The 22,896-nt window shown below is 43.0% G+C and overlaps 1 protein-coding gene across 2 annotated transcripts in view; it reads right to left on the reverse strand.

Annotated features, from left to right (window-relative positions):
• Nucleotides 1-22,896, reverse strand: part of PLD3 (phospholipase D family member 3) — a 41,819-nt gene that overhangs the window by 3,951 nt on the left and 14,972 nt on the right. For both annotated transcript variants that reach the window (XM_030217812.1, XM_030217810.1), the window contains exons 3-11: nucleotides 18,921-18,989; nucleotides 17,430-17,584; nucleotides 17,066-17,249; nucleotides 9,341-9,461; nucleotides 8,651-8,778; nucleotides 4,144-4,344; nucleotides 2,645-2,784; nucleotides 2,342-2,507; nucleotides 1,887-1,986 (exon numbers count right to left, since the gene is read on the reverse strand). In XM_030217812.1, coding sequence (XP_030073672.1) covers nucleotides 1,887-1,986; nucleotides 2,342-2,507; nucleotides 2,645-2,784; nucleotides 4,144-4,344; nucleotides 8,651-8,778; nucleotides 9,341-9,461; nucleotides 17,066-17,249; nucleotides 17,430-17,584; nucleotides 18,921-18,989 — 1,264 coding nt within the window. The remainder of the gene's footprint in view (nucleotides 1-1,886; nucleotides 1,987-2,341; nucleotides 2,508-2,644; nucleotides 2,785-4,143; nucleotides 4,345-8,650; nucleotides 8,779-9,340; nucleotides 9,462-17,065; nucleotides 17,250-17,429; nucleotides 17,585-18,920; nucleotides 18,990-22,896) is intronic.

Below are 22,896 nucleotides of genomic sequence, written 5' to 3' on the forward strand. Positions count from 1 at the left end.
GTGCACTGGAGGAAGTGCATGCAAATCTCTCTCCTGAATGTTCATTGTGGGTATCCTGAAAACCTGACTGGCTGGAGTGCCTCCAGGACCAGGATTGGGGATTACTGGTATAAGGAGAATACAGCAATTTTGTTGTCTGCTTCACTAATCAGATAACCCAGGTTCCATTCCCAGCTTGGGCTCCTTCGCCCTTGGGTTGCTAAGGCAGAACTCAGAGCACCCTGAAACCCACGTCCGAACCCACGGTTTATAACACCTCTTCACTAACCAAAATCACTTTAGCACTTCCATGGTGAATATTCTCTGAAAGAACTACACTTAAGACAGGGGAATGCATGGGCTTTGAAACGTCTTCCAGCGTTCTTGGATTTATACTAGACTCACATTTGACAATGGAATGTCAGATTAAAAGTTTGAGTAAAAAGAACTTTTTAAAAGTTACGACAGCTGAGGGAATTAAGGTCTTTTTTTCCCCCCTGAACAGTTTAGAGTTTTGGTTCAAGCAATTATCTTGCCCCAGGTTGACTACTGTACTAGTGCCCTATATGCAGGCATTCAGACATTTCAAGCTAGGCTGCAATCTTTTACAGAACTGTGCTGCTAAACCGATTTTTTTGTAGTAAGAAATTCGATCATGCCATTTCACTGCTAAAAGATTTACATTGGTTGTCCATAAAAGCTCGAATAGGTGGCTTGTCTGACATTTAAAATTATTTATGGTTGTTGCCCCTTGGATCATGTCTCTCTGATGACTTATCAGTCTAACTGTTCATCAACTTGATCAAGTTATTTTTTAAATTTTGGTTTTCCAGATGTTAATAAGATCCGTGTTAAACGTTATCATGATAGTTCTTTGAATTATTATGCTACGAAATTATGGAATTCTCAACCAATTCAAATTCAGAGTATAGGTACATATTTAAATTTTCGAAAAGCTTTGAAAACATATTTGTTTGGTAAATATTTCTGATTTATAGGATCTTGTGGTTGTACTTGAATGTTGTGTTACCTGCTTAGAAAAAGTTAGGAATGGAGCACACATGACCTTTCTGCAGAGTGACGTGTCCACAGAGAGCACAGAAAAATGTCACTGTCTCAGCAGACTGCAGCCGACTTGGGACTGTACTACTGCAAAGAAAGCATCGGCCCACACTTTATACAACTGACCCCTTCCTCCATGGTTTTTGGGGCAGAAGCGAAGGTGGGTTTTAGTTTTCTCTTTACCCTGTGAGAGTGGGGGGGGGGGGAGGGGGGGTCAGGGTTGGAGCGAGGATGGGAATGAGAATTGGGCCTATGTTTGAATGTTGTTCTATTTTATTATACTGTTGGATTTTGAGCTTTAACGGATAGCTTAAACTATGTCATAAACTACCTGAACCCTATTTTGGTATACGGCAGCAAGGAGATGTAAACATGAGTGTACAGCGCTGCGTACGTCTAGTAGCGCTATAGAAATGATAAGTAGTAGTAGTAGAATAATCTATTACATTTTCTTCAGAAGTCATGCAGTGCTGCCACTTCAGCCAGAGTTAAAGAGCTATTACGATATTAAACCCCAAATGTTTTGCTGGAAGAGATGAGAAAACCCGACTCACTTTTCACAGAATTCGAAGAGGACATTTAAAAATGGGGATGTACACATTCCAGTGTGCACAGTGACCAGAGGAGAGAACAGTGGTGCCACATGCCTTGACATTCTAATATGTCAGAGGCCAGGGATCCCACTACATACACCATCACTCTCATGTGAAAGACCTACCAAATAGGTGTGAGGATGGCAAGCCCACCCAACTAGTATGGAAAGAAGGGCATGGGCTAGATACAGCTCAGTGAATTACCAGCTCAGGAGAGTTCCTGCCCTCAAGTTACATTCTGGTGCTACTCACCAATGTAAGCCACTTTATCCGTCACCAGATACTTGTTGTGGTTAACCCTGGCATATGGGATTCTGGCTTGTGCTGCAGTCGTGGGGACTATAAAGAGTTTCTGACAGAAAAAAAAAAAACAAGAGAAAAGAACAAAACAAGTCACACATAGACAGATGCATAATTAAACCCTGAAAAAGTATTACATTTATTCAATGCCTTGTATCTGCTGGCTAACAGGCCTCACATTTTGGTACCATTCAGCTGCTGTTTGCAATCATCAAATCACACAGAGGTGTTAGAGAGCTCTGAGGTACAATTATTCATACTGGAGCACTATAGTATCAGGGAGCATTGCAAAGAGTGTGGGAGCTCCAAATACTGGGGAGCCTCATTTATGGCTGTAACACTGGACAGCCTTACGGGCAGACTCACAGGTACTAGGGAACTCTGCAGGTAGTTTGGAAGGCTCTTACCACATCAATGTCATAATGAGTCTTGTTATCTCTCATGGCAGCCAGAGACCTCAGAAAGGGAAACATGAATGGTTCAGTGTGGTGCCAGCAGCTGATCAGAAGCCGGATGTGCACTTTCCTCTCATAGGCTGCCTTACGCAGGTGGTCGTCAATCTCTGGCCAATACCTAAGAGCAAAGAGGGCGAAATAGGGTCTTAGAGGGCAGATGGTGACCAGATTTGAGCTCCAGAAAATGAAAGTGATTGGAGGTGGGGCAGAGCCAGCTGCTGTGATGACAACAGAGCAGAAAGAGAGAAGACAAACTTCTTGGGGTGTGAGAACTCCATGGTTGGGATGTAATCCATCACGGCCACGTAGACAAAGACCCTGGCATCATCAATAATACTGAGAATGGCCTGGAGGTCCTCTGTTCGTCCCTGGGCACAGAGAGCAGGTGGGGCACTCTGGAAGACAGCAAAGAGAATTTGGGAGGGTCAGACTTTTCTCCTTTCAGTCCTCGGTATTGTTCATTAATCACATGCTCGCAGCCAGTGCCTTATGTTCAGTTACTTTTCAGACTATGGAATGATGAAGCTTTCTAAACACAGAACATTCTTTACGTTTTGTGTAGTTTCTTAATTTGGCAGCATCTTCTAAAGAGCACTGATTAAAAAAATGAGACGTGGTATATTGTTACATCTTAAAGAGAATGAACAGTACCATTTCTCAGACAGAATGTCCAGGAACAGGCTGATATTGCTTTCCTAAATTATTTCTGAAACCTCATCGAAACACTCTCTTTATCTTTTCTAGTGGAGGCCAAATAACGGAACAGGAGGAAATGCAGAAGATAATGAGATTCAAGGGAGGGAAGGAGGGAGAGGAGGGGTCTAGCAGTTACAGCCCCAAACCAAGTATCCATAAATATCTTGAGAGGTGCAATCAGAAATCAGCTCTATCCCTAACTCTTTGTGAACCCCCAGGCCAATCACTTGTGGCGGTAAATTTATACACAGAAAATAAAGGTTTATGGGTGGAATTTTTAAAAAACTTGTTTGAACTATATCCAGGAAAAAAATATGAATACAGCTGTAAGTGCAAAACTTTACCCAATTTGAGTGAAGGCGTTCACGGGCATAGGTGCGGGGAGGTGTTACCATTTACTGGGAAATGCTCCTCTCCTGACTTTACCAGTAGACCACCAGAGGCACTAAGGTAGGCCTGGAGTGGGGGGGGGGGGGGGGGGGAGCAGGATGTGCAGTTGCTACTGTTCAGGTGGGTGGGGAAGAAGGAACTTGGGTGGGGGGAGGGGTTCCAAGAGGCACAGCTTTTACTGTTGGGGGGGGGGGGGTGAGATGGAGGGATGCTGCGAGTGTGGTGGTGGTGGAGTACTGCCTTGACATTCAGGCAGGAGGGAGTGGAGTACAGACTCTTGTATAATCCAAAGCATCAGATAACCAAAGGTCAGTTGAGACTCTACTGTATGTACAAATACACATGCAGTAGAGTCCTATATTTTAAAGTCCTATATTTTATTATATATATCTATATCTATCTATCTTTCAAAGGGAAAGTTGGTGTAACTTATGGCCACACTTGCTGCACAAGTTAGATGGTTTGTCAGGGTGAGCCATTCTCGCCCTGGGTCTCAATTCTAATCCCCAGCTTTGTCACTGTCTTACTGTGTGTAACTTCAAGAGAACTAACTATCTTTCTGTTCTTCCGGGACTCCGTTAAAAACAAAAAGGTGCCGATTTTAATTTTGCTTTCATGAATTCCAGTATTTTAAACCCATTCCAAGCTGGCTAGCAGCCGTGACTTACAGATAGGTAGATTTGGGAGGAGGTGCTATTCAGCGTCACTGCCAGGGGTGTGTCCTTGTTGTAAGATGTTGAGTATTCTTCTGGCCATGGGGATGGAATGGAGGCATTGGGCACCCCTAAGGCCCAATAGGCTTGAAAGATTTTCTGCAGATCTTTTACCAGGCAGCTACAGTTGTAGACGGTGGCTCCTAGCTCCTTCACCTGTAAATTCACCACAGAAAACCAAGATTTACTGCTGTCACAAGAAAATGGGGTGGGGGCAGGAGGAGAGAAAGAGATGGAGCAAAAGCTGACAGGGCTTCAATCATCTAGTTTTCAAAAAGGAAACTGTTTTTTTTTTTTTTTTTAATACCAAAATTCTTAAGCATCTTCACCACAATCCATAAAGGTGACCACTTTAAGAGCATGACAACTGGCATCACACACACACCTTCTCCCTGTGCTCCGACTTGCTGTTTAGGCTGCAGAGGCATCAATAAACACACATACGCAGAAGTGGTTTTGAGTTTGTACAGTTAGTACAGGGTGCGAGTCATAGTAGGGGTAATATGTTAAAGTTAAGATCTGCTTCTAAAGAATTAACAGATTGAGGATTTAATTAATTTAATTAATGGATTTCCTCCAAAATTCTGTAGGATGGACCATGGTCTGATCATAAAATTGTGAATTTTACTTTTCAGCGCATAGGAAGGAAGTTTGAGAGAAATGAGAAAACTACTTTAGTACCTGAGGTAATGTGGTTAAAGAGAAATTTTGGCTTATTTGGAAGGAAAATCATCAGGTAACCAGGGATTGTCAGTATAGAGTTTGGTGGATGCTTGGGAACAGATACTGCATGATGGAATAAACAAGGTAGCCCCTTTGGGTTTACAGAAGAAAAGAGAAAACATAAGATAGCCACTGTTCTCCGCAGAGGTAGTGCTATGTATATTAAAGGAGAATAGGGGAATATGGGCCAAAATCCTTTACGATCTTGACTCCATTTGTTTTGCCTCTTTTGGGTTACGGTAAATTATGTCTTACCTGATAATTTTCTTTCCTTTAGTCCTACTGGACCAATCCAGAACCAGTGGGTTATGTCTATTGACCAGTGGATGGAGACAGAGAAAAAAAAAGTAGGTATTTTTGTGACTCACCTCCCTTAAGGGTATCATGCAGCCATACAATGTTCAGTATTTCAAATAGCCCAGCATTTGTGCTTATAAACAAAATGTTGGTCAACATGGAATAGGCAAGAATAAAAGGTCACACTCGTCAGGAGGTGTGTAAAACTGTGATGTTTAATGTTGAAAAACAGGAGGCAAGAGACAAAAGAAATAGGAAAAGACCCCTATAGAAGAAACAAAATCAACCAGGATGGGTGTCTGGACTGGTCCAGTACGACTAAAAGAGAGAAAATGATCAGACAAGACATAATTTTACATTCCTTTTCATCCATACTTGACAAATCCAGAACCAGTAGGATGTAGCAAAGTAGTATTTAACAAGGGTGGGATCAGAAGATTGAAAGAAGAAAGAGAGAAAGCAAAGGCTAAAGCTGGATTTCGTTGAAAGGTTCCTTAGTATGCTAGTCCCACCAAGAGAGATATAGGTCCATAAAGAAAAAGGTGTAAAGAAATGTAAAATTACAGGAAAGCTCAAGGTGGAATGCTGAAGAATATTATAAATTAGAATTGTGTCAACAGACAGAAGTTCTGTTCAAATTCCTTCCAGCTATATCTCCATAAGGCACAGGCTAAGGACAATGAAAACAGACGTAAAGGTACGAGATCCCCAACTGGACTTCTTTCCACTCCTGAAGAAAACAGTGAAATTAAAAAAAAAAGGTAAAATGCTAAAATTTGAATGATTAAAGGAGATTCCTTTGTATCAAAGGGTCCCATAATCAGGAAGAAAAATTGCCGCTGACAGCTGTAAAACACTATCCTTAGGGTAGGAACACTTGAAACTTCAAACACAAATGCACAAAGTAGGTAATGCAGCTATGAAATTGAGATTGGATTACCTATTTAGTAAACCTCAGAGTTCCACAGAACAGCAGATCTGTAGAGCCTGTGTAAGACAGGTAACCATAGTGGCTGCGTAAAACAGGTGACTGGTGCGAGTCATCCATTCTGCTGTGGAAGTAGCAGTGTACACACTGCTACTACAGGTGTGCACTATAGTGACTGGAAAGCTGTACTATCCAGTTGGCCAGTTCATTCTTTCCAGAAAAGCGACCGAGACAGATAAGTCCTACATGGGGCTGCTGTAGCTGTGTGATAGAGCTAGGTACTGGAACCAGAAGCATAGCCAGGGTTTTGGCGTCGGGAGAGCAGACAGTGGCATAGACAGACCTTGGCGGGAAGGGGGTCCAGAGCGCAAAGTGGGGGGGGGGGGGGGGGCACATTGTAGCCCGCCTCCTCCAGCCACTGCCCCTCCCCTGCCACTTCTGCCCCTCCCCTCCCCCCCCCCCACCACCACCACTGCAAGGTACTTTTACTGGCAGGGGTCCCCAACCCCTGCCAGCTGAAATCTTCTTCAGCGCTGGTCTCCGGCGCACCATGTTCGCACTGATCTGTGCTTTCTTGAGTCCTGACGTCCTACACGTTCCTTTAAGTGAAACTGAGCTCAGTTTCGATTAAAGGAACATGCAGGACATCAGGACTCAAGAAAGCACTGGTCAGCAAATGTGCTACTCATATGTGCTACTTCTTGTGTATACCTTACCTTGATTTGTATCTGCCATTTTCAGGGCACAGACCGTAGAATTCTGCCCAGCACTAGTCCCGCCTCTCAACCACCAGCCCCACCACCCAATCTCGGCTAAGCTTCTGAGGATCCATAGCACTCATTGCAGACTGAGTTGGACCTATGTTTGATGCTGTCATTGGTAAGAGACAAAACAAACAATTGTGCCTGTGCTCTGTCGAGCATCAAAATATAACAAAATATTTAAACACACATGAATACAAGTGTATTGCTTCTTCAGCTTATTGAGAGTGGAGTAGTCTCATATATAATACACGATAAAGATTATTTGATTTTTCACCCAATGACTGGGTGTATTATCTCTGTGTATTGTCTAATCATTGACTTAACCTCCACCACCCTTTGCTAATCTTATATATGAAAATATATTTCTGTTTATCAATATGCTATCATCTAATTTTATGCAGCACTTAGCTTGAACAAGTTGGTGCTCTTAAAACCCCGACAGGTCCCCGTTTCGTGGCTACTTTTTCAAGGGGGAGTCACCAGTTCTAAAACCAAAAACAAGATGCAGCACAAAGTTACTTACAAAATTGTTCTAAAAGGCATATTAGTTGTATAATTACTTGTATTCTAAATAAAAATGCTGGTGGCTTACCAAGTAACTGTCTCAAGTGCAACTGCAGCATTACTCTGTCTCTCTCAAAATGGCCACGGCATCTTTTTGTTAATGCTCAGCCGTGCCAGCTGATTATGAAGCTAACTTCAAAATAAAAGTCCTTAACAAAGACTTCTAACAAAATAAAAGGCTTGTGCCCTGTCTGAGACTAGTGTGGAAAACTACCACTGTTGATATTCATCTTGTATGTCTCAAGCAAACACTCCTTAGTTGACCATTTGTTTGTGGCAAAAGTTTTAACATATCAAAAGATTTTTCTATATATTAGGAAATAGAGAAAATTGAAAAACATTGAAAAAAAATTATGTTAAACTTAGTGCCTGTCTTTGTTAAGGACTTTTATTTTGAAGTTAGCTTCATAATCAGCTGGCACGGCTGAGCATTAACAAAAAGATGCCCTGGCCATTTTGAGAGAGACAGAGTAATGCTGCAGTTGCACTTGAGACAGTTACTTGGTAAGCCACCAGCATTTTTATTTAGAATACAAGTAATTATACAACTAATATGCCTTTTAGAACAATTTTGTAAGTAACTTTGTGCTGCATCTTGTTTTTGGTTTTAGAACTGGTGACTCCCCCTTGAAAAAGTAGCCACGAAACGGGGACCTGTCGGGGTTTTAAGAGCACCAACTTGTTCAAGCTAAGTGCTGCATAAAATTAGATGATAGCATATTGATAAACAGAAATATATTTTCATATATAAGATTAGCAAAGGGTGGTGGAGGTTAAGTCAATGATTAGACAATACACACAGATAATACACCCAGTCATTGGGTGAAAAATCAAATAATCTTTATCGTGTGTTATATATGAGACTACTCCACTCTCAATAAGCTGAAGAAGCAATACACTTGTATTCATGTGTGTTTAAATATTTTGTCATTGGTAAGAGAAGCAGGATGTCATCCATTTAGGATAATAGTAGTTCATTAAGTCCCAGGTGTACTGAGGCAAGGGATGACATAAAAGGAGATTGAACAGGATAGGAGTGGAGATATGAACTGGAACACCAGATCCACCTACAGCCTCAGAAGGACTGGTTTTGGCCATCCCTACATTAGAAAGTTGGCTGTGACCTCTTTCTCTCTCTGTATCTGTCATTTAAGCCCTCAGAATGAAAGGCCCACCCTTCTCTAACCTGGGTTAGGGATCGCCAGTCCATGTTCGCGCTGCCGATGAACATATGCTTCCCATCCACCACAAGGAACTTGGTGTGGAGAACACCACCAGTTAGCTTTGGCAACTCCACCACACGGATCAGAGCCCCTATGTGGAAAGCAGCGGACAAAATTTTTAGAAAGTGTGCATGCTGGAGAAAACTTCAAACAAAACTATCATCTATTTTTTTTCGCTGAAATTAAAAAAAAAAAAAAAAAACCAAAACCACATACTCTGGGAATCAAAGAGAAAACCCTGAAGGGGAAATGTAGTTGAGAAAAATAGGTGGAAACATTTTCATTTCACCTGAGGCAACCATCTCTGTGCCTTCACCACACTCACTACTGATGAAAAAGGGAGGGTGTCAGAAGTAGAGGTGCAATGGCTTCACAGACAGCAATCAGGGGCTTTTACACTTGATTAGGCCTCAACAACCTACCTAGGCTCAGCTATCTGCAACAATCCTTGGTAAGAGGTCATAGACCATGGCTCTTCGAGAAACCAGCAGATGTGCACCTTGAATCCCACTCATATATTTTTGCTGCGGTGTGATAACCAATTTCTTTCTTGTCTCTCTTTACAGGACCCCCAGCCTCAGCCTGCCCAAGGAATCCAAGCTAGGTCCATCATCCAGACAGAGCCAAACAGACCTACATGGTAATGATCTTACCACTCTGTGTCAACGCTTGAAGGTCATTCTTCTGCCCTGGAGAGCTAGGAGGGTTGACTACAATCCTTAACACGACTCCACGCTGGGGCAGTCTTAGCAGCTCCTGTAGAATCTCTTCTCCCTAGTTAACAGAAGAAAAGATAGGATGAAAAGAATAAGAAAAAAAATGGTGCTTTAAACAAGAAACTCTTTTGCAATTTTTTCTGTTTCTCCATCTTCAGAAAAGTACAGAGATTTAGAGCTAGAACCTGATGACCATACACTCTACTACAAAACTCCTAATGACAGTTTCTGGAGGCAGAATCTCAAAGACTGCCTAACAGGGATGTGGAGTAGAGAATGACATGGGGACAAAGTTTGTCCCTGTCCCCACAAGCTGTCTGATCCCATCTGCTCAAGTCTCAAACAGTTATGATTTTATATTTAAAATCATTTTATTAAAGTATAAAAAGAAACAATATTCTGTACAACTGTTGCTTTATAAATCACAAACAGTACATAACAAGGATCAACAAAACCAGTTTCCCCTCCTCCCCCCTCATAAATATCCTCTCCATTATCGGGAAACCTGAACAAGCCAAATTACTACAGAATGCTACATAGAAAATTCATGTTAACAGAATACCTCGGTCATGCACACACAGAACACAAATGACAAATACATAATAGCTGACCAAAAATGATAAACCTGTATTAAACCAAAACCACAAGAAGCCACACCAAAGAAATAGAAAGAGTTGCATTTCCTCCTATACGGTTCAAAATATAAAGATCACACATGCCAGGAATGGTGTTAAGGGAGTACAACTAGGACAACTGTCCCCTGGCCAGAGAGAGGTGTAAGCCTGCTGGAAGCTGAAGAAGGCATGGCCTGGTAGGGGGCTTTGGGGTCCCCTCCCAAATTTCTGCCCTGGGCCCCAACCATGTCTAACACCAGCTCTGGCAGGATACATATTTCAAATCTGATATACTCTAATCACAACATAGAAAATAATTTTTTTCTGCCTTTTGTTGTCTGGTCATTTTACTTATCAAATCAAATCGATCTCAGGCTCTGGTTTCTGTTTTCCTCTGTCTTCTCTTAACTCACTCACCAGGATCTCTTGCCCATTTGACATTTCCTGAGTTCGATTCCCACTTCAGGCACAGGCAGCTCCTTGTGACTCTGGTCAAGTCACTTAACCCTCCATTGCCCCATGTAAGCCGCATTGAGCCTGCCATGAGTGGGAAAGCGCGGGGTACAAATGTAACAAAAACAAAAACAAATGTAGCAAGCAAGTAGATATTATAAAACACCTGGTGGCCTTCTATCTGACAGGAATAACTCCTCCTTTGGAGGGTCCTCAGTCTCTCATCACCACCAAGGTTATATCCAATTGTACCTGCCATATATAGGCCGCATAGCCTCAGTTCCTCCTGTTACTGTGACATGTACTTTCCATTTCCTGAGAAAGCACTGTAACTTACATGCAGCTGCAGGAATAAACTAAAAATATGCTGAAGACAGCAAGGCTAGCAAGGCCATATTACAGGCCTACTACCATATTACAGGTGTAGTATAGGAAGGAATATACAAAAGGTATGTAGATGGTGACATTGTCTGCGTATATGAATGAGTTTAAACCCAGTTTTTCCAGTTTCTTGCCAAGTGGAGCCATCAGGACATTGAATAATATCGGGGATATCGAGGAACCCTGAAGGACCCCACCTTTAGGGATCCAGGAGGCTGAAAATTCATTGGACAAGGTAGGATCTAGTTCTTAGAAAACCACTGAACCAGGATGCTACTTGCGCCAGTTATTCCTATGTTGTCGAGCAGGGTCATTAGTATTGTGTGATCTACTAGGTCGAAGGCACTTGACATATCAAATTGTAGTAGCAGTATTGACTGGCCTTGGCTTATTATTCTTCTGAATTTTGTTATCAGGATGGTTATGACTGTTTCAGTGCTATAGCATGGTCTGAAGCCTGATTGAGAGCTGTGAAGGACTGAGTAGTGCGTTAGGTATTCCATTAATTGTTGTGCTACTAGTCCCTCCATTGTTTTTGTCAGCAGTGGCATTGATGCCACTAGTCTGTAATTAGCGAGTTCACTGATCTTTCTGGTGGCGCCTTTAGGGATTGGAGTATGATGCTGCCCTTGTCAGAAGGGAAATGGCCTTTCAAGAACATGTATTTTGTGTGTTCAGTTAAGCGTTTGATGAACCAATCTGGTTGGTTTTCCATCATGTAGTTTGGGCTGCTGTCTAGTAGGCAATTGGCGTGTGCATATTTTGTCAGTAGTGCTTTAACTCAGCTGGTTGTTGGTATCGTGTAATTAAACTCTGGAACTCGTTGCCAGAGAATGTGGTAAAAGCAGTTAAGCTTAGTGGGGTGTTTAAAAAAAGGATTGGATAGCTTCCTAAAAGAAAAGTCCATAAGCCGTTATTAAAATGGAATCCACTGCTTATTTCTGGGATAAGCAGCATAAAATGTATTGTACTGTTTTGGGATCTTGCCAGGTACTTGTGACCTGGATTGGCCACTGTTGGAAACAGGATAATGGGTTTGATGGGCCTTCGGTCTTTCTGAGTATGGTAACACTTATGTAAAGGAGGACCAGATTCTGTCTGCCTTGATATGGTCCTCATTAATTTCACATTTGTATAGGAAATCTATGAGTGTTATTTGTAATGCTGCTAGTGTTTGATCTTCTTTTTATGATTTTTTCTTCAAAATATTGTGCAAGCTCGTCAACTGTTGGTGGTTTTTCGTTTGATGTTAGCAGAGTTTGTGTGTTCAGTACGTTTTTTATTAGTTCATATTTTTTTTTCTAGGCGCACGTATATGCTATAGTACTCGGATTTGGTTCTTTCTATGGTGTGTTTGTACTTGTTTAGGGCTTTCCTCCATGTGGTTTTGTTCATGTCTGATTTGGTTTTGGACCATTTTCTTTCCAGTTTCCTGCACGGTTTTTCATCTATAATAGTTCCTCATTCAACTAGGGGTGGGTTGTCATTTCCTCTTAGTTTTCAATTTGAATGATGCTATTTTGTTTAGTGTGTTTCCACTTAGTTTGTCTCAATTTCTCATGAAGTGAATGTAAGCAGCTATTATGTTTGTTTGGTCATTCATCGCTGTTGACCAGAAGCTATGGCTGTCCACTTTTCCTCTAGTTAGAGCAGTGTGTGGTGTCCTCAGTTCTCTGTTTTTGCCATGGCACCTCTGCCCAATTATGATTCTCTATTATATGGTTGTTATTGGCTAAGAGTTTGTAAGCTAGTATGTCTAATTGGTAACCTTTTACATGAGATGAGGTGGCTGGTGCCATTTTGAAATTCCATTGGTTCAGGAAGTTTGTTAGAAACCTGGTGTTGGCATCATGTTCCTTGTCTAGGTGTAGAATGATATCACCTATAGAAGGACATTCGAGAAGTTTGTGCATATGTTTGATATAAAGTCCATGAAGACTTCTTGGTGATGGACCATCTTCTAGGTGGGCAGCAGAAAAATATACTGCATAATTGATCAGTTAATGTTGAGTCTGTGATTTTCCATGCCATGATTTCAATCGAAGGGAATATATGTTCAGCTATGGTTTCTACTGTAAAGAAGGATTTGTATATTAAGGCAACCCAGCCTCCTTTCTTTTTAGTTATTATTATTCATGACATTTATATCCCACATTAGCCTGAAATAGACTCAAGTTCAATATGGCTTACAAACAAACAATAAAGTGAATAAAACATAATAATGTACAGAAAGGGAAAGGGACATGGGACTTGATATACCACCTTTCTGTGGTTTTTGCAACTACATTCAAAGCAGTTTACATAGTATATTCAGGTACTTATTTCTACCAGAAAACAAATTACAATAACTTCAAGAAGCAAATTAATACATGTGCAGTAAGTAACCAGGGATTTAGACTATCTCAAGGACAAATAAATAATTAAGGGTGGATAGGTAAAAGCATAATTAGGCAGGACTAATCTGTTGATGTGTGTTATTTTATATACCAGCAGGCATAAGTCAAGCAGTGCTGGGTCGTCTTGCATTTGCAGCCACGTTTCTGTTATGAATACTATACCTAACTGCTCGGTTTCAATCTCTGCCTTTATATTTACCAATTTGATTTTACCCTAATTCTCTCTCTCACCCTCTTTTTTTAGTCTCCTCCTTTTTACCTCTTATCTGCCTACTGGTTTTTTCCATCTCCCTCTCTTCCCCTCTCCAGTATTCCCCATGCTCCCTTAGTTTCTCCGCCTAGTTCTCCATGTCGTAGAAACATAGTGGATGACGGCAGATAAAGACCTGAACAGTCCATCCAGTCTGCTCAATATCTTCTGTACATTCCCTCTCAACCCTCACCTACCCTGCACTGCATCTCATCCCCTCATCAGTCCCAGCTCCCTCCCTGTCTCTCTGCTTTTCTCTTGCCGCCACGCTATGCTTTTAATCTCTTACTCTCTACCCCACTCATATTGCCTCTCTTTCACCACCTTTTTTAACCCCATTTCCACCCCCACTCAACCCTTTCAGAGACCCATCATCCCCTTCCTCTAAAACCCCTCCTCAGGACCCCCATCCCTTTTCAATGCCTCTCATCCTCTCTCCAGTCTACCAGGTCATTTATGTGTCTCAGCCTTCACTCCACAGTTCATCTCCACCCATTTCATCCACTCACTCATTTTCCCAACCCATCAACACACCCTCACTCTTACTACTAAATGCCAGATCCTCACTATCCCCTCAAAAGTCTCTCTCCATCTCTCCCATCCATAGTCCCCCCCCACCCCAAACACTCCTCAACTCAATTCTCGATTCTGTATATTCCTCCCTATGCTTGACATGTAAGCACTCAGATCTGCTGTCATCAGCATAAGTTTCGTTTCTCCCTACTGCCTTTACATTGAGTGCATGAGCTTTATTTCTTAGTAAACAGCAAATATTGGTATGCACTTCTGGTAAATCACATGACAAGGAGAAACACATGAGGAACTGAAGCTATGCAGCCCATATATGGCAGACAAAAATTGATATAACCTTGATGGTGAGGGAGACTGAGGACCCTACAAAGAAGGAGATGTTCCTCCACAAATATGTGTTTAGAGAACAAGCAGCCAGGTGTTTCATGCTAAAGCAAGTTGTATGCTGGGATCACGTGTATGGGGTAAGGGAATTGGCCAATGAGCACGTAGTGTGCATGTGAATAGAAGCTGGAGAGGCTGGTAAAAATAAAGGAAATAACCTTTTTTGTATAATGAAGAAAACAGGAATAGGAAATTCCTTTTTAGGTACAAAAGTAAGAATAAGAGGAATTACAAGTTTTAGAAGAAATGAAACTTATCACAGTATAAAAGTACAGAATGAGAAAGCCATATTGAGCAGCCTTGTTGTTCAGCCTTAGCATCTTGCTTGGCTGTGTGACACTACTGCTCCAGAGGGATCAATCACTTTTGTACTGACTTAGAGAAATACCAATAAAGATTGTACTTGGTTGCGCCTAAACTATGTCTGATTGTCCCTTCTCATACCAGCCAAGGAGTTTTTCTCCAAGCAAGGAGAATTTCTCTAAGGCTGAAGTGTTTTTCCCCTCCTAAAGGCCATAGGACGGGAATTACAATTCTCAGTCATCTTCTAGTCTGATTCCTTAGCCCTGAGTCCCATCTTCTTCTCTTTCCAGGGTTTCCAGTCCATTTGACGTCTCTTCTCTCTCATGTTCCCTCTGCATCCTGTCCTCTCTAGCACCTGCCCAATTTATCCCCACCCCTCCCCCTTCTACTGCCCAGCTCTTTCCCCTCATCAAAGGGCAGGCATCTCTCATGATTTTTCTTTCCATCTTTGGGTCCAGCGACTTTCCCATTCTTCCTTCTGCTCATCTGCCTCCCCTCCCTCCCAGCATCTGCGCCCCTCTCTCTCTCTCCCTTCCTTCAATTACTCCAGCCTATCTCCCACTCTCTCACTACTTTACCCAATCTCTTTCTTATCTCCAGGTCACCTCCCCCTCCCCAGCATCTTTCTCTCTCCTTGCCTCAATGTCAAGCATCTGTGTTTCCCTGCCCACCTGTACTGCTCAGCTGATGGGCAACGCTTTTCTCCTCCCCCCCTTAAGTTAAGGCATCTTCCACACGCAAGCCCCCCCCCCCCCCCCCAAAGCCAGCATCTTCCATCCTTGCCCTCTCCCCTTCCCGGCACTTTCCTCCCACACCAGTGCCCCTCCCCCCCAGAACTGGCATCTTCCACCCGCACCCCTTCCTGAACAAGCATATTCCACCCACGCCCGTGCCCCCCCAGAACTGGCATCTTCCACTTGCGTGCTCCACCCAAGAGAATTGGCATCTTCCACTCACACCTGCCCCCCCCAAGAACCAGCATCTTCCACCCATGCCCCCTCCCCCAATGTCCAACAACTATTTGTATGCCTTTCCTCCTCTCCCTGACCCTCTTCCAGCCTTCTCATTCAGTGTCAGCAGCATCTGCGATCCAGGCAGGCTGCTTCCTGAAGCTTTTTTCTGAACCTCCACCCTATGCGGGGACAGGAAGTTGCATCGGAGGAGGTGAGAGCTGCAGAAAGAAAGCTTCCAGGATCAGCCTGTCTTGATCGCTGACACTGCTGGTAATGAACGAGAAGGTTGGAAGACAGTTGAGGGAGGAGGAATTGAATAAAAAGTTGGCGGACCTCGGTGGAGGGGGAGTATGGGTAAAAGATGCCAGTTCGGGCAGGGGGGGGGAGGTGCAGTTGGAAGATGCAGGATATCTCTGTAGAGGTGATCCTCATGGGTTCTCCACGGCACTCCTGGGAAGCAGCCGTGGCACACCGGTTGAAAAACGCTGGAATAGAGCCTAAGTTGGCATTAAAGTGGAGGAGTGGCCTAGTGGTTAGGGTGGTGGACTTTGGTCCTGGGAAACTGAGGAACTGAGTTTGATTCACACTTCAGGCACAGGCAGCTCCTTGTGACTCTGGGCAAGTCACTTAATCCTCCATTGTCCCAGGTACAAATAAGTACCTGTATACAATATGTAAGCCGCATTGAGCCTGCCATGAGTTGGAAAGTGCGGGGTACAAATGTAACAAAAAACAAAACACAAAAAAACACCATGTAAAAGTTAGGTGTAAACGTGAGCACCTAGATGTTGACCCCTAGGCACAACTTACAGTATTCTATAAATTTGATGCCTAAGTATGTGATCTACCCATGCCCTGCCTACATCATGCCCCCTTTGTAGTTAAAGTAAAACACTTTGGTGCTAACTTATAGAATAGAACCTAAGTGGTGTTAGGCACCTAACTTCTATTTGAGTGCCTAAAGTTAGGTACCTAATTGACACCTAACTTTGTGATGCACTATACAAAATTAGGGGGTACAGTTTCTCTTTCTACTCTAGGCTTTCTGCTCAATCAGAATCAGCCTTCACTAGGCTACAAAATGTTGGGGATCTTTATTTAAAATTACCCAGGGTTTCCTTCTTTCCCATTTTATACCCTTTCCCTTTATCCATCACAATAACAGTTCACAGACTTCAGGTTCCTCCAAAATCTAACATGCAACTGCCAAGCCTGGCCAACGGGCATCATTAGCGTGCAACGACAGAGATATCTTTCCTTCACATCATCTTTCAGGCTGAGAAGTAGACACCATGCTCAGGAATAAAAACTTGGGTCCCACATACGGCAACACATGAGAATAGAACAGTTCCTCCCTCAACAATTCAGTGTTTTAAAGGGCTGGTGAAAGTAATTACCTGAGAGGCAGTGGGCTCAGATGTTTCCGTATCCTCATTGGTCAAGGTCCAGTAGAAAGAGGCGATGTCCATGCTGCTGTTGGCACTCCTGATGAGGTTCAGCCATGCCTGGTAGATGGAGGGGTTACTGGTGATGCTCTCGTTATAAATCATACCCTCAGGAATACTCTCAACCAGCACCCACCTAGAAAAAAAACACGTGTATCTTCTGTTAGGGTGTCTCTCGTCTGCAGAATGCTCCAGGACTAATTCTAATTTCCTATAGCAATGCAGGACCTGGAAGTCCATGCCACGCAATGGGGATAAAACCAGGATGGGTCAGCAAGCCTTAGTTCAGCACCTCCTAGGACTTCTATATACATACCTGCAGGGATCATCACATTTGTTGTCCTGATTTGGAATAACTTCTGGCATTGCCATAGGAGTCACAAGAAGAAAGGGGAAAATCAGGAGCTGGAAGAGCATGGCACAGAAAAGCATGGTGACCAGTAAAGCGATGAGGAGTGCACACCGGTAATACTGGTGGGGGGAGAGAGAGAGAGAGACAGTCAGCAGTGAGAGGAACAGCAGGTTATCAACAAGGGGGAGAAGGGGCACAGAACATGACAGAAGCCCATCCCCTCCCACTTTGGTGCTCTTCATGCTGTAAAGGAACGTTTTACAGATTTAAATGATGTTGACATCTGTTCCCTTGGTAAAATACAAGACATGGAGATAGAGGCAAGTGACAGCCATGTTCCTATAACCTTGAGTGATATTAACAGACCACAATACCAGTCACACTTAATAGCCCTCCTCCTTTATGGACTTACAGAATAGATGCTTCAATTTTATTTTTAATATATGCCACCAAAACTTTCACAGCGGCTTACAAAAAACACATGATAATTATTAAAATAGTAATACATAAAACAAAAAATAGATGCAACAATAAAAATGTGTTGATTCGAGCGTTTGTTTTAAACTCATCAGGTAAATAAATAAACCAAATCAATTTATAATGCATATTAAGCTTTTTGGGGAAGAGTGGACTAACTTCCCATTCCCACTTGTTACTAATTCTCCACATGTGATGCCACATTGGGCATGGATGAGGTAGCCCCAACCTATTCTGAAAGAAAATAAATAAATAAATAAATATATATATATATATATATATATATATATATATATATATATATATATATATCAAACATATAAACGACGAGTGACCGTACTCACTCGCAAATGCGCAGTAGAGACTTCCCTCTCTGTCCCGCCCCCGCATCAATATGTGATGGGGGGCAGGACAGAGAGGGAAACTGCGCGAAGGGGAGGGAACCGCCGAGGTCGCCGCCACTGGTACCCCCCCCCCCCCGGAGACGCCGCCGCCACCCCTCCACCCAGCCCATCTCTTCACTATTCAACCCTGCAGCAGGCAGATCAGCTGAGCTGCTGTTGACCTTCCTTCCCTGCCTGTGTCCCACCCTCGCCGACGTTACGTCACACAAGGGCGGGGCACAGGCAGAGAAGGAAGGCCGACAGGAGCTCAGCTGATCTGCCTGCTGCGGAGATGTAAGTTGAATAGCGAAGAGACGGGCCAGGTGGAGGGGTGGCGGCAGCGACTCGGGGGGGAGGGGCCAGCAGCGACCTCAGGTGGAGGGGGCAGCGGCGACCAACTAGGCCGTTTTAACGGGCTCAACGGCTAGTGTATATATATATATATATATATATATATATGTGTCTATGTGTTAAATAACAGCAGCATATCCTTCCTCATTCCCTCTGCCCTTCTGTGCACCTCTCGCAGACTACTCTACATTACTAACAAAAAAAACCTGACACAGCTCCTTTCCCCACCTGTGAAGTCACTCACCCTCCGGGCGGACACATGATGCTGGGTAAACCATAAAACTTGTTCCTCTACTTCCTCCGACTCCTTCAGCTGTGATGGGGAGAGGGGAAGATAAATCAATCCACATCTGAGCCAAGTTCAGCTTTTGCTAAGTGGAAGGGTGACCTTAAATTCCCTGAGCAGCAGCAGAGCATGATCCTAACATGAGAGATGGATCTGCTAGCCTCAGCTGCATACATATGTGTAGAAACAATACACAAATGCACAGGAAAAAAAAGGAAAAACTAACTCTACATGTGAAATCCAATGAACAAGTAGGGATGCATGAACAGCCTTCCAATCCAACCAAAGCGACGTATAGTAGTACTGAAAATATTTTATTGGTGAATATCAGTAAATATGCAAGAAGACTCGACACAGACACGTGTTTCAGCGCACAGTGCCTGCCTCAAGAGTCATGTATCTACGTTTAAACATACAAAATAAATGTTTTAAAAAATAAATAAATATATATATATATATATATATATATATATATATATATATATATATAACACAAACAGTGCGATCCGCTTAAGTGCAAGGGTCTGGGACCAAAGAAATACATGCAGTTAACCGGAGCGTGCACTTAACCGTTGTGACCCAAAGAAGCTTGACATCTGATAAACATATGTACAGTACTGTTTATTATACGTACAGTATACAGTCTCCGTTAACTGACATTAGGCTTACTTGAAGTATTCAGTCATAGTCCTCTGTACACTCTTGTGTCTGAGAGTTCCATAGACTATGTCTGCCAGACGGTAAAAACTGTCATAGTACTGACATCCAGTGGCCTCCAGATAGGCCCGCACGGTGTTGAGACTCTCCAGTGCTCTTGCAAAAGTGACAGGAGGTTGTTGAATTTAGTCAGCATGTGCCTCGCTGCTCATTTCAACATCTGTTTCATCATCAGCTGTTGCCTGCGTGTAGGCACATATCTGGACATCAGTGCTGTCAGCTGTTTGTAGATCGTAATCAACAGCTACATAGTGATGAAACTCCTCTTCAGTAACACCGGTTGGGATGTCAATAGCCTGTTCATCGGACACGTTTGCAACAGCTACATCTGTTTCGTCCCTCTCCACATTCCTAAAAAAAGCTTGCCCGCTTGTAGCAGTTCACAATGGTTGCCTGTGTAACATGATTCCAGGCTTCTTTCTGCATATGTAGGGAATCCAACAGTGATAGATTACGAGCCAGTTCAACAGCACGTTTATCCTTGCCAGTCTGGTCATCCATAATGCTCATCAGACGACATAGCACAAGAGCCTGATAATGTTTTTTTTAATTGGCTATTATGCCCTGATCCATAGGTTGGATCAGAGAGGTAGTGTTTGGTGGCAGGAAGACCACCTTGGTGTTAGACAGCCTGACATCATCAATGTATGCAGCACAATTATCACAAAGCAACAAAATCTGACGCTTTTGTGCCCGCATTCTAGTGTCTAACTTCTTTAGCCACTGCTTCCAAATTTCCCCAGTCATCCATGAATTTGCGTTAGCCTCGTATGACACAGGAAGTTACTACTACTACTTAACACTACTTAACATTTCTAGAGCACTACTAGGGTTACGCAGCGCTGTACAGTTTAACAAAGAAGGACAGTCCCTGCTCAAAGGAGCTTACAATCTAAAGGACGAAATGTCAAGTTGGGGCAGTCTAGATTTCCTGAATAGAGGTATGGTGGTTAGGTGCTGAAGGTGACACTGAAGAGGTGGGCTTTGAGCAAGGATTTGAAGATAGGCAGGGAGGGGCCCTGGCGAATGGGCTCAGGGAGTTTATTCCAAGCATGGAGTGAGGCGAGGCAGAAAGGGCGGAGCCTGGAGTTGGCGGTGGTGGAGAAGGGTACTGAAAGGAGGGATTTGTCTTGAGAGCAGAGGTTACGGGTAGGAACGTAGGGGGAGATGAGGGTAGAGAGGTAGGGAGGGGCTGCAGATCGAGTGCATTTGTAGGTTAGTAGGAGAAGCTTGAACTGTATGCGGTACCTAATCGGAAGCCAGTGCAGTGACTTGAGGAGAGGGGTGATATGAGTATATCGGTCCAGGCGGAAGATAAGACATGCAGCAGAGTTCTGAACGGACTGAAGGGGGGATAGATGGCTAAGTGGGAGGCCAGTGAGGAGTAGGTTGCAGTAGTCAAGGCGAGAGGTAATGAGAGAGTGGATGAGAGTTTGGGTGGTGTGCTCAGAGAGGAAAGGGCGAAATTTGCTAATGTTATAGAGGAAGAAGCGACAGGTCTTGGCTATCTGCTGGATATGCGCAGAGAAGAAGAGGGAGGTGTCGAAGATGACTCCGAGGTTGCGGGCAGATGAGACGGGGAGGATGAGTTGCTTAACATTCTTGAAGCAACGGGGCTGTTTGCTCTTTCCAATGACGAGTGGTTCCAACTTCTCACTCCCATCCATATTGCAGCAAAGGAGGATCATCAGTCGGTCCTTCGATGTTTTACCTCCTGTAGTTTCGGCTTGTTTGAATGCAAGTGTTCCATCAGGAATCGCTCGCCAGTAGAGACCGTTTTCGTCAGCATTGAAAATGTCATGAGGTGCAAACTCGTTCAAGATGGTAGGAAGAACTGAAACAACCCAATTTTCAGCACCAAAGTCATCAGCGTCTTGTTTTTCACTATGCTGTTTCTTGAATTTTATGTTGTTCCTCTCCTTCCATCTTTCCAACCATCCAACAGTGGCTTTGAATTCAGTTAGTCCAAGACTTTCAGCTAGCTGATTAGCTTTCTCCATAAGAAGTGGACCACTGACAGGAAACTGTCTGCTCCTGACTCAAGAAAACCAAAGAAGCGCATCTTCTACCTCCTCAGCTTTTCCCGCCCGTTTTTGTTTCTGTTGTGTATTTGTATTGTTTTGCCAGTCTTCCAGAAGCTGGTCTTTCTGCTTCAAGATACGTGAAATTTGACTGGGATTGACACCATATTCTTTAGCAATAGATGCTTGACTTTGTTTATTTCTAATTTTTTTTAAGAACTTCTATTCATTTAGCCAGTGTTAAAGTCTTACAGTTGTGCGACGACGACTCCAGTGTACACTCTAACAACATTCTTTCACTTATTCTGCCTGTGGCAGTTAAAGGGGCGGTAAATTTGAAATCTCGTTGGTTGTCACGCGCCAATCGGCTTCCATATTCCATGTGCACGCTTATGCGGAGTCTTTCCTGCAGAGGAGCGGTCTTAAACCATGCAAATAAGCGAATCTTGCACTTATCAGTGGTGCGCTAAACCGAAGTTTGTCCCCATAGAAATTGATGGCGCCTAAAACGGGACCGAAGTACGGCATGCAGTTAAAACAGAGAATGTGCGCTTATCTGACGTGCACTTCAATGGAGTGCACTGTAATATATATATATATATATATATATATATATATATATACATATACACACACACACACACATCATCATCAAACAGGTACATATAAATCGATAATAATGGATAGAACAATTAACAAACCACTATAAAAAAGGAAAGGGAAAGAAAGGAAAAAAAAAATAAAAGAAACCATGGGAAAGAAAAGAAAAGAGGAAGAAACTAACCTTGAGCAGAGCTTGCTTAATCACAGTGTGTCAAAACAAGCACCACAAGGGTGTAAAGACAGCAAAACTGTCCTGTCATGGGCCTAAATAAATAAGTAGTAATGAGAAAAAATGTAATACAAAGCTGCTGAGCCAATATGAAATGTAACCAGCCTCAAGAAACACAAATGTATCAGCCCATCAAAGCTACAATGTAGCTGGCTAAAACATAAAATCCTTACACGCTTTCAATACAAAAAGGAAGATTATGAGACAATTACCATCAATAAACCATGCTAAGATATACATTAAATATAAAAACATCCGTGCAAACAAATGTGAAGGACATTAAACCAAAATCATGCTTTATGAGAAGTCCCTGCTTAAAAAGAAATATGCAGGTTAATAAAAAAAACATATGCCTAAATGTGGC

The sequence above is a fragment of the Microcaecilia unicolor genome, chromosome 11 (assembly GCF_901765095.1).
Source record: "Microcaecilia unicolor chromosome 11, aMicUni1.1, whole genome shotgun sequence".
NCBI lineage: Eukaryota > Metazoa > Chordata > Amphibia > Gymnophiona > Siphonopidae > Microcaecilia > Microcaecilia unicolor.